The 17,866-nt window shown below is 44.5% G+C and overlaps 1 protein-coding gene across 1 annotated transcript in view; it reads right to left on the minus strand.

The window, feature by feature from the left end:
• LOC135976288 (butyrophilin subfamily 3 member A2-like) overlaps positions 1-17,102 on the minus strand; it is a 31,491-nt gene extending 14,389 nt beyond the window's left edge. The window contains exons 1-5 of the mRNA XM_065571319.1: positions 16,938-17,102; positions 9,284-9,380; positions 5,749-6,111; positions 4,050-4,334; positions 1,020-1,121 (exon numbers count right to left, since the gene is read on the minus strand). Of these exons, the coding sequence (XP_065427391.1) occupies positions 1,020-1,121; positions 4,050-4,334; positions 5,749-6,111; positions 9,284-9,350 (817 nt within the window). The 5' untranslated portion in view covers positions 9,351-9,380; positions 16,938-17,102. The remainder of the gene's footprint in view (positions 1-1,019; positions 1,122-4,049; positions 4,335-5,748; positions 6,112-9,283; positions 9,381-16,937) is intronic.
• Positions 17,103-17,866: the final 764 nt, after the last annotated feature.

Consider the following 17,866-nt stretch of genomic DNA (forward strand, 5'->3'; position numbering starts at 1 on the left):
CCAAGTACCTGGGACCCTAAGCACAGCAAGTGAGAAGTAATGGTCTCTGGCAGAGACAGGTTACTGGGCCAGATCGACCATTGCATGGGGATTCCTGTGTTTCACTTGGAAATGGAACTGTTGAATCTCTAAAAATAAACATGGCAAAGAAGCCAGACCTCCCCAGAGCTGGTATTGAAACCCCAGCCAGTTAAACCTGAGGAAGTCCCACTCCTCCAAAGCTTTCACAGGCCAATCGCCACACTCATCAGTATCAGACTAGGGCAGCATAAGATGACCTAGATGGAAGGGAGCTCCCCTGGGTAGATTTAATAACAGACATTCTGAGAGGCAAAGGACTGGGGCTACGTCTTCACTACGGGGGGGGGGGTCGATTTAAGATACGCAAATTCAGCTATGCGAATAGCGTAGCTGAATTCGACGTATCGCAGCCGACTTACCCCGCTGTAAGGACGGTGGCAAAATTGACCTCCGCGGCTTCCCGTCGACGGCGCTTACTCCCAACTCTGCTGGTGCAGAGCGTCGATTCGGGGATCGATTGTCGCGTCCCGACGAGATGCGATAATTCGATCTCCGAGAGGTCAATTTCTACCCGCCGATTCGGGCGGGTAGTGTAGACCTAGCCTGGGACTGCAGTATATTCGGTCCCATACAAACATATATCAAAATCGGGTCCTTGTTGCACAGAGCTGACAGTTTACAACATAAGACAAGAGGGATAAGAAAGATGGTGTTGGTGTTGGGGAGATCAATTGTGTATATATATGTTCTCCCCAATATATATATATGTTCTTCCCATTCACAATGCTAATAATTCTTTGCCATTTTTCCTGATAATTGTTCTCTCTAAATCTGGTACCTTTAGTTTTTTTTTAAATGAATCTTTTGCAGGATTGTTTTCTGAAACAAAATCATGCTAAACTATGTGAATTGTAAGACAGTCACTCCTATGTCCTTAGCCTAGCACCCAGGGCCTGGGATGTAAAAAAAAAAAAAAAGGAATAACAGGTTCCCATCACCTTTATATCCACAAAATGCCCAGGCTCCATTAGTAAGAAGAAGTAGCATAAATGATATCCAGAATGCAGCCAGCCAGGGAGAAGTATGTGGGAAAATGTCATCTGTGAAGCAAAGATATAACAGTGTATAAGGAACACAATCCCATCCCAGAGCTGGAGGAATGAGATTTTCCACCTCATTTGACTGTACAGTCATGGCTCAGTGATCCCCAGCAATTCCTAAGGATTGTGCTGTATGTAGGGAAGAAGCTCCGATTATATTTTCTTTGAGCTAGATTTGTAAAGGCATGAAGGTGACTAAAGATGCAGATAGGAATCTAGTGAGATTTTCAAAAGTGCCTAGACAGATAGATGCTTTTTGAAAATCCTAGTGAGCATCTATCTGCATCTTTAGGCACCTCAAAAAATTAACAAAATTATCTTTCTCTGTTCCACCTTTACATGGAAAGAGGCAGTGCTATTAGTGACTATAAATAGCCTGTGGATAGGGGGAAGCAGTAGGTGTGATATATCTTGATTTAATAAGGATTTTGACACAGTCCCACATGATATTCTCATAAGCACACTAGCGAAATGTGGCCTAGGTGGGTGCACAACTGGTTGAAAGACCGTACTCAAGGAGTAGTTATCAATGGTTCACTGTCAAACTGGGAGGTTGTATCTAGTGGGGTCCCAGAGGGGTTAGTCCTGGGTCTGGTACTATTCAATATTTTCATTAATGACTTGGATAACAGAGTGAAGAATATGCTTATAATATTTGCAAATGACACCAAGCTCGGAGGAATTGCAAGCACTTGGGAGGACAAGATTAGAGTTCAAAACAACCTTGACAAACTGGAGAATTTCTCTGAATTCAACAAGATGAAATTCAATAAAGATAAATGCAAAGTGCTTCACTTAGGAAGAAAATAAATAAATGTACAACTACAAAATGGGGAATAATTGGCTAGGTGGCAGTACTGCTGAAAAGGATCTGGGGATTACAGTGGATCACAAATTGAATTTGAGTTTACAAACAAGTTGGATAAAAACCTGTCAGGGATGGTCTAGATTTACTTGTTCCTGCATCAGTGTAAGGGCTGTACTTGACTTCTCAAGCCCTTCCAGCCCTATATTTCTATGATTCTATGACGCTATGTCTATCGCAGCGTGAGTAGCACACTCTGCAATCTGTAAGGGAGACTTAAATTTCTCCTTCATTTGTCACATGCTTTCTGCTATCTGAAATTTTAAAAGTCACATTTTGCTGTTTGTGTGTGGAAAGCCAAACATAGACAAAAGGAATACTCTCTCCAAAGGATAACTCCAGACCTAGATACAGCCGCAAAGGGGCTTTGGGAATATTTAAGCCCGAGGATCCAACACATCATGAGTTAAAAGAAACAAGGTTTTGTTTTGGTCACACATTTCTCATGACCACAAGTCAACAACAGAATTCTGTGCCCACTGGCCAACACCTGCTGGCTCACTGGGTGTCCTCATTATCAGTTCCACAAGGAACTTGAGAATGAAAAATGTCTTGACTGAGAATTTTCCCCCACTCAATCTTAATGAATGGGCTGGGCCTCTCACACGTGGAATTCAGAGGCTTGGTACAAAAGGACTGTATGATTTCCGGCCCATGTAGATGTGTCCGCGCTAGCTCTGCTTGAGCTAGTGTGCTAAAAATACCAGCATGTCTGGGCTAGCATGCGTGGCTACTTGTGTCAGTTGCTCTGAGTATGTACACAGGGGATCTGGATGGGTTGGTACTTGGGTGGCTAGCCTCAGCTGCTGTAATTACTACCCCGGCTACACTGCTGTTTTTAGCACTGCTTGTGCAGAGCTAGTACAGATATGTCTATGTGAGCAGGAATCACACCTCCAACCTCAAATGCAGACATAACTCTATGCCACAGCCCTCACTGCAGGCCCCAGAAATGTCTTTCCAAAGCTACAGAAACATGGCAACAACTGATTATTACAGTGGAGTTGGTCACAACCCCACCATTAATCTGTTACAGATTCCCTGTGGACAGTGGAAAGAATGATGAATATCTGCTGTTTTTGTGTTAATAAAAGAAAAAAAAAACTAAACATGTAAAATGGAGTTTGGCTAAAGAGTCTCCCCCTGGCTTCTAGGGACACTCATGTCAGGCAGAGAGTAATACAACCTTATTTATTGTCCAGAACTATTACACACACAGTGAGACAATGAGTAAATTCTGGGCTCTACCTGATTTTGAGGAAGGGATCCAGTCTCAATTCCGATTGGGCACTGTACATGCTTTAACAAAGTTTAGAGACATGACTGTGCTGGCATAGGGAGGGGAAACTGGAAGAGTCTCCCAAGAAAAGTGATGGTACAGCCCCTATGACTGGTGACATAGTGAAATTCACTGGACAACCCCTGGAGAATACACTATTGGAGACCATCCTGCACTGGCCCCAGTGGAAGGATGAGATGGAGTCTAATTCTGTTTTCAGTCCTGCACTTCTCAGATCCAGCCCCACAAAGACTGCCCAGTAGGGATCCCGGTGAGACCATTTCTGGTCCCCCAAAAGCTCTCCCATTTTCAGCTGCGGCCATTGGTGGCGACGCTGTTCAGAAATAGCAACAAATGCAGAATTTTCCAAACAATCTGGGGAATAAGAGGCCTGGGTGATGCCAAAGGCTGTAGAGAGGAACCTTGTACCTCTAAAGTGCTTGTTCCAGGGGGGTCAGGGAACAGAATATGGAGCCTTTCAACTCTCAGTAGCTATCTTCAATCAAGTCAAGTGCTGTAACGAACTAAGGTTGCTACCACTGGATGGCTCTTTAGTGGCCTCTTTGTGCATTTAGTTGGTGGATCTCAGTTCAGTTCTTACAGGTTAGGTGTCCACATTACAGAAACCTGCACCACCAGCAGCAGCAGCAACAAAAGGGAGAAAATTGTCAACTGTTTTTCTTCCTAAGCTACCTGAAATAGACAGTAGCTGAGGTGCAGTTCCAAATGAGGTAGGCCCCCTCCTCTCTTTTATATCCCTCTCCCTGGGATGGGAGTGACTCACCTGAGAGATGAATGGCAGATTCTCGCTCTGTCTTCAGTAGGTCATTCCGCACTATGCAGATAATCTCTGCTAGGGCCTCTCCTCCTGGGACAGTGACATGGCCCAGAACATTATATAGACTTTCATTGTCCTGAGTCATTCCAATCTTGGACTCCAGCGCCAGACTCTGCCCTTTGTTTCCAACCCACTGGAGTTCAGGTTTGGGGAACCACCCTGTGGATCTGCAGGCCAGCCCGATCCCCTGACCTTGGGGACCCAGCACATCAATGAACACTGGGGCTACAGCTGCAGATAAAGGGAGAGAGAGAAAAAATTAGATTCTTGATAACCAACACTCTGCTGCTGACTAGTAAATAACTCTGTAACCCACTGACAAAGTGTGTGTCCAACCCTCTCCTGTGGTTGGTCTAGATGACTTCTTTATATCATGATGCTGGAGTTTTCATCCTGACAAGTGGTAAGATGATGGAGTAGACAAATCAATCAATCGATCAACATTTTTTTACATATCTCTAACATGTTAGCCTCAAGAATCAAAAAGGCCTTTGCCAATGTAAAGCTTTGCATATTTAAAGATCACCCACTGCTCAAGTGCAACCACTTCTGGAGCGGAAATACAATGGGGGTTGAACAGCCACACTGCAATACTACACTTCAATTTAAGTCAGAAGGTGCAGCATGCGGACCCTGCCTGTACCTCCGCACTTATTTCACAGGGCACACTCCTAAATTCCCAAAATGGTGAGGACAAGTTTAATGAAAAAGGCAACACCTTCTGCAGCACATTGCCCCAAAGACTGCACTGGGGTCAGTACTCAGAGGGAACAGCAAACCTTACTGAGTCATTCACCCCATTCCCTGCAGCACAGTGCCCCTTAGCACATGTTTGGACATTGGGATTAGTTAGTACTGGGACTGGTCTTATCCCTGGAGGAGCTGTTGCTGTTGCAGAGAAGGATCTTAAACTCTATGACAGAATACACTCCTGTATTCATACCCTACACACTATTGTAATAAACTCTGTACAAGGTTTGCTTCGTAAGGTATCATTTAAAAACAAATAATTTGCTGGTCAGTTTTACCCTAATAAAATATGTGTGGCAACATTACATGTGAAGTGCTAAGATTTCCCATTAGGATGTGAAGAGTGTATGTTCAAAACTCATGTAGCACCAAAATGGTCAAACAGACCTGTCTTGAAGAAAGGAGTGTAAGTATGCCTTAATTTTCATTTAAGCAGTAAGCAAAGTTATCAAGAAGGAAGTGGGGCACTGAAACTGTAAAAAGAAGGGGCAAACATCCTCAAGACACCTCCCTTTCTCTCCCTGACTGTCGCTGGCATTGCTCCTAAGAAGGCAAAGAAAAACAGCCATTGGACTGTCTGGGAGAGGGCTGGACAGTGCAGGACATATATATGTGGAGGCAAGTTGGTGACTGGGAGTCTGTTGGGGTCACCCTTCAGTACAACCCAGGCTGGTGAGACCCAGGGTGTGACTGGCAGGTTTCAGTTACACAAACACATGGGGGATGCAGCTGGCTAGTTGTGAGTAGTCCATGTTGTAGGTTACAACAGCAAGGCATTGCAAGGCACCCCAGGTTACAGGGCAGGGCAGGACACAGTCCCCCACTGATCTTCATTGTACTGTGATATGGCACAGACCCCCTGATTTCCAAATAAACTGACCCTGAAATATCTCACCTGCAATCTGTAGCTCAGTGTTGGCTTCGTGACTCCATGTAGGAGACTTCACAAAACAGATATATGTCCCGGCATCTGTAACATGGAGCCTCTTGAGCTTCAGTGATACATTCCCATTCCTAAATTCCTGCTGGAACATCTCTGTCCGTCTCTGGTAGTTGTCTCCTGAGATGTCCAGGTTAGGTTGATTTTTGTACTGATGTACGTTTACATATCCAGCTTCACTGTGTGTCCCTTCAATTTTTGACCACAGCACTTCCGTGTCTACAGGCCAAGTCCTGGGCGACAGCTGGCAGGGTAACACCACATCCTGGCCAACAATCCCTACAACAGGGTAGGGTGATCCAGACAGGGAGAATTTCTCTGTAAGAAACGTTCCCAAGAGTGGAGTGAAAGGGACATTCTGTTCATGGGAGGAGAGGTATTCACCAAAAATTAAATGTTCATAGATTGCAAGGCCGTAGAGGAAATTTGTGATCAAAATGAAGATATCCAGTTACAACAAGGGTGGGAATTAGACACATATGCAGAACACAATTGATTAGCAGTACATCACCATAACCACTCAGCTACTTCATCTGATAACCTCAGAAATGTAAGTGCTCAGAGACGTTCAGCTGACCCCAATCTGTACAAATGTGTGTGAATATTCCATCAGGTATTACCAATAGAGCTGACTGAAATGAGTTTTGTGGTTGGGTGGTTAAATCAAAAAATCTGTTTGGGGTTTTTGTTTTGTTTTTTGGTGGTATTTTTTGGGAGGTTTTCTCTTTAAAAAAAAGAAATATAGCTAAATTTCTAAACAAAATATCTTTTAAATAAAAAGTTGAAACCTTTCATTTGAAAATATTGAAACAAAACATTTCAACTTTTTTTAAAAAATGTGTTTTTTTTTCTTTTTGGCCCAAACAGAATTCTGGAATAATTTGGGTCAACCCAAAACTGCCTTCTTGGTGACTAAACTATTTGCCAAAAGATGTTGGCCTGCTCTAATTCATAACCCCTTTTTACTCCCTTGGTCACACACTCTTCTGGAGGGGTCAATCTTTAGTGATCATTTTTGGCTATTTCCAGACACACATAGCCATGTGCTCTCACTTGCTGCTGTGTATGAAAATCTCTGCTGTTGATCTGATCTGATCCAGGATATCTCTCTGTAAAATCTATGATTAATTTTCCTCTGTCTATCACATTGGTGTCTGTGACCTGTCCCTACCCAGCTTATTAGATCTGAAAGAACAATGAACAAGACTGATGGATGAAGACTGACCCTGAAGCCTCTTTTCACCCAGACACCAGCATTTCCTTCTATAGCCGTTGCAGATGTCAGTGGTGGAAGAATTTGTGCTGTGAAACCCAATGCATATCAAGGCTTGTGCATTCTCACTGAATCCAAGGGGCAGAGCCTCTATGCCGAAGGAGAGGGCTCTCCCATCTGCATAATCATTCCACTTCTCTGAGTGGCAGTAGCTATGTCAGCGGGCCAGCTTCTCCTGCCTACATAGCAATGTCCACAGCAGTGCTTAGGTTGGTGTAACATACTTTGCTTAGGGAGGTGGCTTTTCCATATCCCTGAGTGAGTTGTTATGCTGATGGAAATGCTAGTGTGTGCAAGCTGTAAGTGTAAACTCCACTCACTCCCCCTCTAGTGGTGCAGGGGCCACAGGCAGAAGTGGATGAGACTACTGCAGCCTCAGCTATCAGAAGAGTGTCACTTAGCTCAGGAATAGCAGCTCATGGTTTCAGAACTCAAAGTCCCCATTCAATCCCTACTGATTGACCCTACGGTGTGGTGTTACCTAAGGAATCAAATTACTTTTGCAAATGGCAGCACAGTGCGATAACACTCCCTGAAAGGCAGTTCAGAGTGTAAAAACTACAGGATCTAACCTCACATTAACAACTCTATGTCTGCTGCTCAGACATGAGTCTCTTGTCCCCAGATGTTTTAAGGACTGCTTCTGCCTTGCAAGATGAAGAGGCAAACATTTTATAATGGCCTCTTCAATCAATGGCCTGTGCTATACTGGAGGTCAAACTAGATGATCATAATGGTCCCTTCTGGCCTTGGAATCTATGAATCTATGTGACTGAAGAGCCCTTTTTTAAATAGTTGTTCCCCTGCAGGTACTTACAGACTAATCAAGTTATCCCATAACCTTCTCTTTGTTAAGAGCAAAAGACTGAGTTAATTGAGTCCATCACTATAAGGCAGTCCTCTAATCCTTTAACCATCTTATGGCTCTTCTCTGAACCCTCTCCAATTTATCAACATCCTTCTTGAACCGCACACCAGAACTGGACACAGGATTTGAGAGAGACAAGGTGGGTGAGGTAATATCTTTTATTGGACCAACTTCTGTGGGTGAGAGAGACAAGCTTCCGAGCTTATACAGAACTCTTCTTAAGCTTGTTTCTCTCACCAACAAAAGTTGGTCTAGAATCATAGAACATTAGGGTTGGAAGAGACCTCAGGAGGTCATCTAGTCCAATCCCTTGCTCAAAGCAGGACAAACACCAACTAAATCATTTCAGCCAGGGCTTTGTCAAAAACCTCTAAGGATGGAGATTCCACCACCTCCCTAGGTAACCCGTTCGAGTGCTTCACCACCCTCCTAGTGAAATAGTGTTTCCTAATATCCAACCTAGACCTCCCCCACTGCAACTTGAGACCATTGCTCCTTATTCTGTCATCTGGCACCACTGAGAACAGCCTAGCTCCATCCTCTTTGGAACCCCCCTTTAGGTAATTGAAGCCTGCTATCAAATCTCCCCTCATTCTTCTCTTCTGCAGACTAAATAATCCCAGTTCCTTCAGCCTCTCCTTGTAAGTCTAGTAAAAGACATAACCTCATCCACCTTGTCTCTCTCATATCCTGGGACTGACCCAGCTACAACAATACAGTATTATAGAGTGATTACACCAGTGCCAATAACAGAGGTAATGTAACCTCTCCACTCCTACTTGAGAGACCTCTGTTTATGAATCCAAGGATCACATTAGTCCTTTTTGGCCACAGCGTAACACTTGAAGCTTATGTTTCAGCTGATTGTCAACCAAGAACCCTGAATCTTTTTCAGAGTCTTTGCTCCCACAATAAAGTCGCCCATCCTCTAGGTACAGCCTGTGGTCTTTGTTCCATTTCCCTTTACCCATCTTGTAATTTAATTCCATCCCTGCCCCTCCCCTCTCCAGAACTGCCTCTTTCCAAAGCATCCCACTCTGTCCGGACGTTCATGGGGCCTAAGACCACAGGGTCTCCAAATCCCACTCCATGGCAGGGTACTGGTGTTGTGGGACACTGGTGGGGATTGTATGAGGAGGTTGGACAGTTATTGCTCAAGTTATGTTGTTTCTGGGTTATTTCACTTGATGCTGACAGCACTTGGTGCTGATATTAGTTTACTTAAGAGTATTTTTAAATCCATTTCCCAGGGTGCCCAGGGCAATGGAGGGGCACTTTTTATTATTCTAGTTTGTGAAAGCCCAAATAAATAAGTTAAAGGGAAGAAAGTGGATTTAAAGTGGTTTTACCAGAAACAGAATGGGTCAGCAGGAGGAGAATTCCCAGGAAGTCTGCACAGAGCTGTCGTGGAGCCATCAGGGTAGGTGGGATTCATCGGGCAGGGTCCTGAAAGGGAAAGAGCAGTGAAAATAAGACCCCACTATGGGGATACCATATGAGGGGAGCCACAGCTCTCGTGCCCTGTATGTCTGTCTGACTCAACATGGTCTACTCAGACTCTACAATCAGAAACCAGCATTTCACCAGGAACTGGCGAGGGGATTGTCCCTGTTATGCTGTTCTGGGTCTTTCTCAATTTTACCCAGAAGGGACTGTAACTGACACAAGGGACTTCACGGAAATAACAGCTTCTGCCCCATTGAAAACAATGAGTCCCAACAGAACCAATAGAAAACACATTCTAGCCAGAGTGCAGAGGGGGTCATATGAGCTCTTCGCATGTGAGTGTATAAATCCCTGCAGTGAAATGGACCCAGGAGCCCATCTACTCCAATATCTTACCTCTGATGCTGGCCAGCACCTGCTGCTGGAAGCTGCATGAAACCCTGCAATAAGTAGTTATGGGATAAGGTGACTATTAAAGAGCTTTATTCCCAGCCCCCGTCAGTTTCAGCCAGGCTCATACACTGAAGCTGGAGGACTTATAACCCCTCCAGAACCCTTGGGGTTTTTGTTTTAGTCGTTAACCCTTATTGTTGTAATTCTTGACCCTTCTAGAGAGCCAGGGACCACCTTCTCCATTGGTACTTTATTCCTCTCTCTAGTGAGCCACTGCATTGTGGGGGACCCTCCCTCCAATAAATCTCCCTTAGGCCTCCTCAGTGCTGCTTCCTATGTCACCAGAGGTACATGAGGTCTTCCTCTCCTCCCTCCTCCCCAGAGCTGGGCATGTGCTCTGCACATTGCTCCCAGCCCCCTGGCACAGAGACTGGACTTTGGCTGCCCAACAGAAAGCACTTTCTGTTATCGCTCAGCAGCCCAGCCCCAGAGCAAAGGGTAAGTGTCTGCTCATGTCTACTGACAGCTTGAAACAAGAGCTGTGGTGTGGGGGAGGGAACCATCCTGTGCATCTCCAGGGGGTGTTAACACCAAGCCCCTGCTGCTGTGGGTAATCCCGCCAATGATCTGTGTGTGCGGCAGAAAGAAAGGGCTCAGCCCATCAATGTTAGTACATCCACCCAGCTGCTGGAGTAAGTACTGTGGACTCTACTGCTACCCCCACCGAAGAAAGACGGGATGCTGCTTGGTCCCTGTTTATGGGTAGGAAAGCCCCCCTGTCACTGCCACTCCAAGTGGAGGCAGGACCACGGTGTCACGATATTTGAGTTCATTAAACAACAAACCAGTGAATGGGAAAGGAACAAAACTTTTCTTAAATAAACTAGAGAGTGTCTGTGGTGAACTCCTGTGCACAGATAGCCTGTGTTCTCCACCCCTGATCCCAGGGCATGCTGCAAAATCACCATAGAGCCTCTCTAAACTATAAACTTGCACAAACATATCTCTACATCTTCCCGCTGAAAAAACAAAAAGCAAAGAGACAAACAAAACCAATTTGCTCCTATATATAAACAGCTAACAGCTATCTAATAACATATACATTACAAAAAGAAGAACAGGAGTACTTGTGGCACCTTAGAGACTAACAAATTTATTAGAGCATAAGCTTTCGTGGACTACAGCCCACTTCTTCAGATGCATATAGAAGAAGTGGGCTGTAGTCCACGAAAGCTTATGCTCTAATAAATTTGTTAGTCTCTAAGGTGCCACAAGTACTCCTGTTCTTCTTTTTGCGGATACAGACTAACACGGCTGCTACTCTGAAACCTGTCATATACATTACACTCTCAACCCAACCAGTACATTTCCATAAATTCAATGTGTCAACTACCTAGAGAGGAGAAGTTATCAGCACATAAAGCTGGAGTGAATTTTACTAGTCACTTTCCTCAAATACCCCTTCTCCAGGCAAGTTAGCAAGTCTTTATGTGTCTTTCAGTATGTTTAATTTCCCTCTCTGGTCTTCTTAGGATCAGCCTTTCATTACAGTGTGAGCAGAAGTGAAAGTAAGCCGGTCCGGTCCGGTACGGCATACCGGCAAGAGCCGGAATGCTGGGCAGGACTAGATTGGCTTCCACAGGCTGGCGATTTAAAGCGCCCAGGGCTCCCTGCAGCAGCAGGAGCCCCGGGCCCTTTAAAACGCCTCCTGAGCCCCGCTGCTGGGAGCTCCAGACCTTTAAAGCTCCGCCCGAGCCCCACTGCCAGAGCTCTGGGGTAGCAGCTGCAGGGCTCCGGCGGTGATTTAAAAGACATGGGGTTCCCCACAGCGGCTGGAGCCCCGGGCCCTTTAAAGCACCACCTGAGCCCCACTGCTGGAACCCCGGGGTAGTGGTGGCAGGGCTCTGGTGGTGATTTAAAGGGTCAGGGGCTCCGGCCACTGCGGGGAGCCCCGGGCCCCTTAAAGTGCCGCCCAAGCCCCACTGCCAGAGCCCCGGGATAGCAGGACTCCAGCAGTGATTTAAAGGGCTACCGCAGCCCCAGGCCCTTTAAATCTCTGCCGGAGCCCTGGGGTAGCAGCAGCAGCCAGGAGCCCCTGAAACTCCATCGGCGATTTAAAGGGCCCGGAGCTGGTAGCTCTGGGGGTGATTTAAAGGGCCCAGGTATTAAAGGGGGGAGGGATAGCTCAGTGGTTTGAGCATTAGCCCGCTAAACCCAGGGTTGTGAGCTCAATCTTTGAGGGGGCAATTTAGGGATCTGAAGCAAAATCTGTCTGGGGATTGGTCCTGCTTTGAGCAGGGGGTTGGACTAGATGATCTCCAGAGGTCCCTTCCAACCCTGATATTCTATGATTCTAAAGGCCTTGCCTCTTCTGGTTGAGGCCATGCCCCCTGCTCAGGACTCCAGCGTACCAGTAAGTCCTTTAAGTTACTTTCACCCTGAGTGTGAAAGGTTCTCTTGTTGCTTGCCCATTTCTCCTCTGTCCTTTGATGATAAATTATGAATTGGTTGGTAAATGCCAAAGTTCACATCTATTGTCAATGTTCTGGAACTTACTCTTAGATCACTTCAATTACACCAAAATTTGTCCCCCTGGTCTGTCTGGACTACATAAGACCTTGGCTGCAGCTGTTCTTTAATGGAACCCCATTGGCACCAAGTATTAGAGGTGTGATTCCTCAGTCACACTCTATCACCTGGGTTAAGAGATGGGAGATCACAGGCCCTTTTGCCAAAATAATATTTCTTCGTCTTCTGATTTTCTTTAATCTTCCATATGGTTTCATCATCATGAGATTTCAGCAAGTTAGCAGTGACTGGTAAATTAGATCTGATCATTCTTCTCATTAACAGCTGAGCTGGAGAAAAGCCATTCTCCAGAGGTGTACTTCAGCAAACCAATAAAGCTTTATGAAAATCACCCTTAATGTCAGAAGTCTTTTTCATAAGATTCTTTACCATCTGTATAGACCTTTCCACAAGTCCATTCATTTGTGTGTGATGTTTTGTGATGAAAATCCCAATTGATGGTAAATTGCCTAAAATCTGCACTGGAAAAAATGCGGCCCATTATCGCTAAAGATTTCATCTCTGGAGAACATTCCCTTCGTGACAGCTATCACTGACTTATTAATAGTGCTGTGCAGTGAGCAAATTTCTGGGCACAGAGAATAATAATCTGCAACCATTTAGTAATCATCTGATTGCCAGGGAAATCAGTCATAGAATAATAGAACCATAGGGTTAGAAGAGACTGCAAAAGTCATCTAGTCTAACCCCCTGCCAAGATGCAAGATTTACCTACCTTCTCCTAAGGCATTTCTGGAATTGGGTGAGGTCTCAGTGGCTCTGCCTGTTGGCATGTCTTGTATTTTAAGAATGAAAAGCAATTTTCTACCACATTAGTAACATCATGATTGATCCGTGACCAATACAGCACCTCTCGTGCCCAATGTTTGCACTTCTCAACCACCCCATCTATCTCAGTAAGTTCTGTAGTTCCAATAGTCTCTTATACTTGGACAGCAACTGCTTATTTCTCTAGGCCACACATTACATATCACTTCTTTAAAGATCCCCAATGATTAATCTTTCTCCATTTCCTCTCTTATCTGTTGCAGTCTATTGTTAGCTCTGGAAATTGACTTTGCAATCAGATCTACCTGGGCTTGCATATCTATCTCTAAGTCTTCTCTCGTTTTGTAGTTGGAGTCACCACTCTGGAAAGTGCATCTGCAGTGACCAAGCATTTTCTGGGCATGTGGGTCACAGCCAAGTCATATTTTGTAGCTTTATCATCATTCTTTGAATCCCTAGATACAGTCATTTAGCAGTTTGACAAATAATACTATCGGGCCATGTGGTCTGTTTCAACATCCATTTTCTGGCCATATATATTTTGATTGAGTCTCTCACAGGAAAACAATATTTCTAAAAGCTCCTCAATCTGTGCATATCTGGTTTCTGCCTCTGTCAGTGATTTGGATGTGTATGTCCTGGTGGCCAACAATCATTGTGTTTCTGTAAAATCACTGCACCTAACTGACACTATGAAGCATATGCTGAAATTTTAATAGGCCTGCCTGGGGTGTAGAACTCAACACTGGCTCTTGTATCAGTTGTTTGAAACCTTCCCACAATTACTCCTGTCATGCAGCCCAATACCATTCATTTTTATTTTCTAGGAGTTTCCTCAAAGCTGGTGCTTTTGTAGATAAATGAGGTATGAGTTTTCCAAGACAATTAGCCATTCCCAGGAACCATTGGCCATCTTTCTTTGACTGGGGATACAGCATCATTTCAATGGCTGAAACCTTCCTTTTATCAGGTTTTATGCCTTCGTTGGAAATTAATATCTCCAACAAAAATCAGCTCTGTAACCCCTAAAACACATTTCTCCCTGTTTAGTTTCAAGTTTGCAGCTCTAGTTACATCCAAGACTTGTCAAAGTCTACAATCATGTTCCTCTTTAGTTGAGCCCCAGATGATGATATCATCCACTGTGGTGGTGACACCATTAATATATTCATAGATCATATTTATGATTTTATGATAAACTTCTGGTGCTGAAGCTATGCTGAAGGTTAAATGTAAGAACTTTCCAAAACGGGTATTAAATGTACATAGTTCTGAGCTTTGTTAGAATCATAGAATATCAGGGTTGGAAGTGACCTCAGAAGGTCATCTAGTCCAATCCCCTGCTCAAAGCAGGACCAACCCCAACTAAATCATCCCAACCAGGGCTTTGTCAAGCCTGACCTTAAAAACCTCTAAGGAAGGAGATTCCACCACCTCCCTAGGTAACCCATTCCAGTGCTTTACCACCCTCCTAGTGAAAAAGTTTTTCCTAATATCCAACCTAAACTTCTCCCACTGCACACTTGAGACCATTACTCCTTGTTCTGTCATCAGGTACCATTGAGAACAGTCTAGATCCATCCTCTTTGGAACCCCCCTTCAGGTAGTTGAAAGCAGCTATCCATTGCCCCCTCATTCTTCTCTTCTGCAGACTAAACAATCCCAGTTCCCTCAGCCTCTCCTCATAAGTCATGTGCTCCAGGCCCCTAATCATTTTTGTTGCCCTCCGCTGGACTCTTTCCAATTTTCCCACATCCTTCTTGTAGTGTGGGGCCCAAAACTGGACACAGTACTCCAGAGGGGAATAGAGGGAAATGATCATGTCCCTCGATCTGCTGGCAATGCCCCTACTTATACAGCCCAAACTGCCATTAGCCTTCTTGGCAACAAGGGCACACTGTTGACTCATAAGTTCTTGAGTTAATTTAAGCACTGAAATCCTGAGGTGGCATCCAATTACTGAAATCTTGTACATTTGCAAATTCAGTCATAATCTCTTCTCTGGCTGGCAGTTTGAAATATTCTCTTTTAATAGCCTTATTGAAATTTCCTGGATCTAAGCATATGTGTAACTAGCAATTATTTTTCTCCACAATGACCAGGGAGCTCACCCATTCCATTGGCTCCTCAATTTTTTTTGTATTACTTGCATTGCTTCCATACATTCAATCTTAGCCTTGAGTTTATCATGAAGTGCAAATGGCCCCTTTCTACATGGATGGATATCTGGAGGGCCTGCTTGTTTATCTGGATTATGTACACGTACAAGAAATGTGCATCTCTGAAAGGTCTCATTCCTTTTTGGCATGTAATGTTTCTCACAATTAGTCAGTACTTGAACTTAACTTCATGCTTTCACCCTCTTCAAACTTAAAGTAGTTATAAATATCCAGTGCTTCCTCCACAACAACATGCAAAAAGATCGATGACTGCACTTTATAATTTTTCTCCTCTGTCCCTACAGCTGACAATTACAATTCAAATCTCTGTCGGAATTTTTTCCAGTTCTCTGCAACATTACCTGACAATTGTAGACTGGAGGCAGGTTCTTAAACTAGTCAAGCAGCTATTGGGCTCTTAAAATACATACAAAAGCTTCTGTTTCTTCCCTGTTTTTCTCCTTCTCTGCTCCACCTGCTCCTCTTTCCTCTGCTTTCGGTTTCAAACACAGGAGTTAACCTCAAGGTGACTGCTGCAGTCTCCTTCTCATTCGGCACTTCTGACACCATGGAATGATCTTGGGGTCCATTAAACAACAAACCGGTGAATAAGAAAGGATTAAAGCTTTGATTAAAAAACAAACTAGAGAGTGTCTGTGGTGAACACTGTGCTCTGCATCCCGGCTTCTAGGGCATGGCTCAAAATTCCTATATTCATAATACTGTCCCTTATGATGAAAGCTCTCTAAATGATAAGCTTGCACAAACATATCTCTACACATGGCACAGGAATGGGGACATAGGAGTGAAGCCGCCGAGCTCCCCACCCTCCCCTTGACCCTCCTTCCCCTGCAGTGTCATGGCTGGCACGTGGCTCTGGATTGCCTTATTCCAGCCCAAACAGAACAACACACAGGGCAGCTCTCACATCTCCAGAACTTCCTGTTTTCTATCCAGGTCTCCCTCTTGGGACAGCAGCCCAGCTGTTGGCTCACAGAGGCCTCTTCCAGCTGTGACCCAGAAACTCTTGCTAGTCTTTCCCCCAAAAGCCTCACAGCACCATCTGGCTGAGTGACATCTCTTAAGGGTTTTGTGGTATTCTGAGGACAATGCTGGAATTATTAACTATCACTCTGAGAATGGTGGGGTTTCCTTGTCCTGCTTGCAGGTTAGAGAGCTTTGTAGGGAAGCATGCAAGTAGCATCAGTCTCAAAAGACCCAGCCTAGAGCAAAGTGGCATGAAAGGGGTCTGCCATGGGGAGCAGCCTGATTTGTCACTGTCTGGTTTTGGTTACTGGGTGTTATTGTCCTGGCTTCTAAGAATGAGCAGTGTTACAGTGCAACCTTCCAGCAACAGTATTTATGTTTTTATCTAACTTCTCTCTGTGTGTGCCGTGAACATAACAGACATCACTGAGGCAGGGCTGTGATTCTTTGCTAGAAATCATGTGGCAAATCTATATGCCCTGTTACACCCCGCTATCAAAAGGTCTTGACTTCCACTCACAAACACCACAAGGCAACATGATACAATAAGTAAATTAAGGACAGAGTAAGGAATCACACATCATTGGGGTATGTTCCCAGGGACAGTTACAGGCTGCTTGGAAAAGTGTGCAGGCCCAGAGAATGATGGAGAGGAACCTACCTCAGTGCTTCAAAATGTCCCTTGAGCTGGAAGAGTTCTCAATTCAGCCATCCATGAAGATAGCTCCTGTGTCACACTAAAAACCCAACAAACTGAAATGGGAAATGTGCGTGAGGAACGAAGAGTGAATGTATCTTCCACCTCCTCAACAAAGGGATTGTATCTGAACTGTGATCAGGGAAAGTGAAAGCACAAGAGAGCTGGTTACATATTAACCTTTCAGAAGGGTAGCCATGTTAGTCTGTATCAGAAAAAAAAACAAAGAGAAGTTCTTGTGGCACCTTAGAGGCCACATCCACCTGACTGAATTGGCCTCCTTAGCACTACAAAAAGTAATTTTCCCTCTGTTGATATTCATTCCATCTTGTCAACTGTTGGGAATGGGCCACATCCACCCTGATTGAATTAGCCTCGTTAGCACTGACCCCCCGACTTGGTAAGGCAACTCCCATCTTTTCATGTGCTGTATAAATATACCTGCCTACTGTATTTTTCACTCCATGTATCTGATGAAGTGGGTTATTGCCCATGAAAGCTTATGCCTACATAAATTTGTTAGTCTCTAAGGTGCCACAAGGACTCCTCATTTCTATAGTAACCTTTAATACTAGTAACTTCTCCCATAAGGGATTTTTCAGTTCAGGGGAAGAACCAAAATTTTTGGAGAAAAAAATTCTGTTCATGTTAAACTGAAATGGATTTTTTTTCTTACCATAACTAACTCATCCCAACAACCCCAAACCCATTTTTTTAAATGTAAAACACCAGAAATGAAAACTAAACAGAATGGAAAACCAAACCAAAACACGGGGTTTTCATTTGCGGCAGGTAAACAAACCGGCCTGGCCCGCCAGGGGCTTTCCCTGAACAAGCAGCAGACCGACTTTGAGAACCACTGTTTTAGGGGGCACTGAAATTATTCACAAATA

The sequence above is a fragment of the Chrysemys picta genome, chromosome 17 (assembly GCF_011386835.1).
Source record: "Chrysemys picta bellii isolate R12L10 chromosome 17, ASM1138683v2, whole genome shotgun sequence".
NCBI lineage: Eukaryota > Metazoa > Chordata > Testudines > Emydidae > Chrysemys > Chrysemys picta.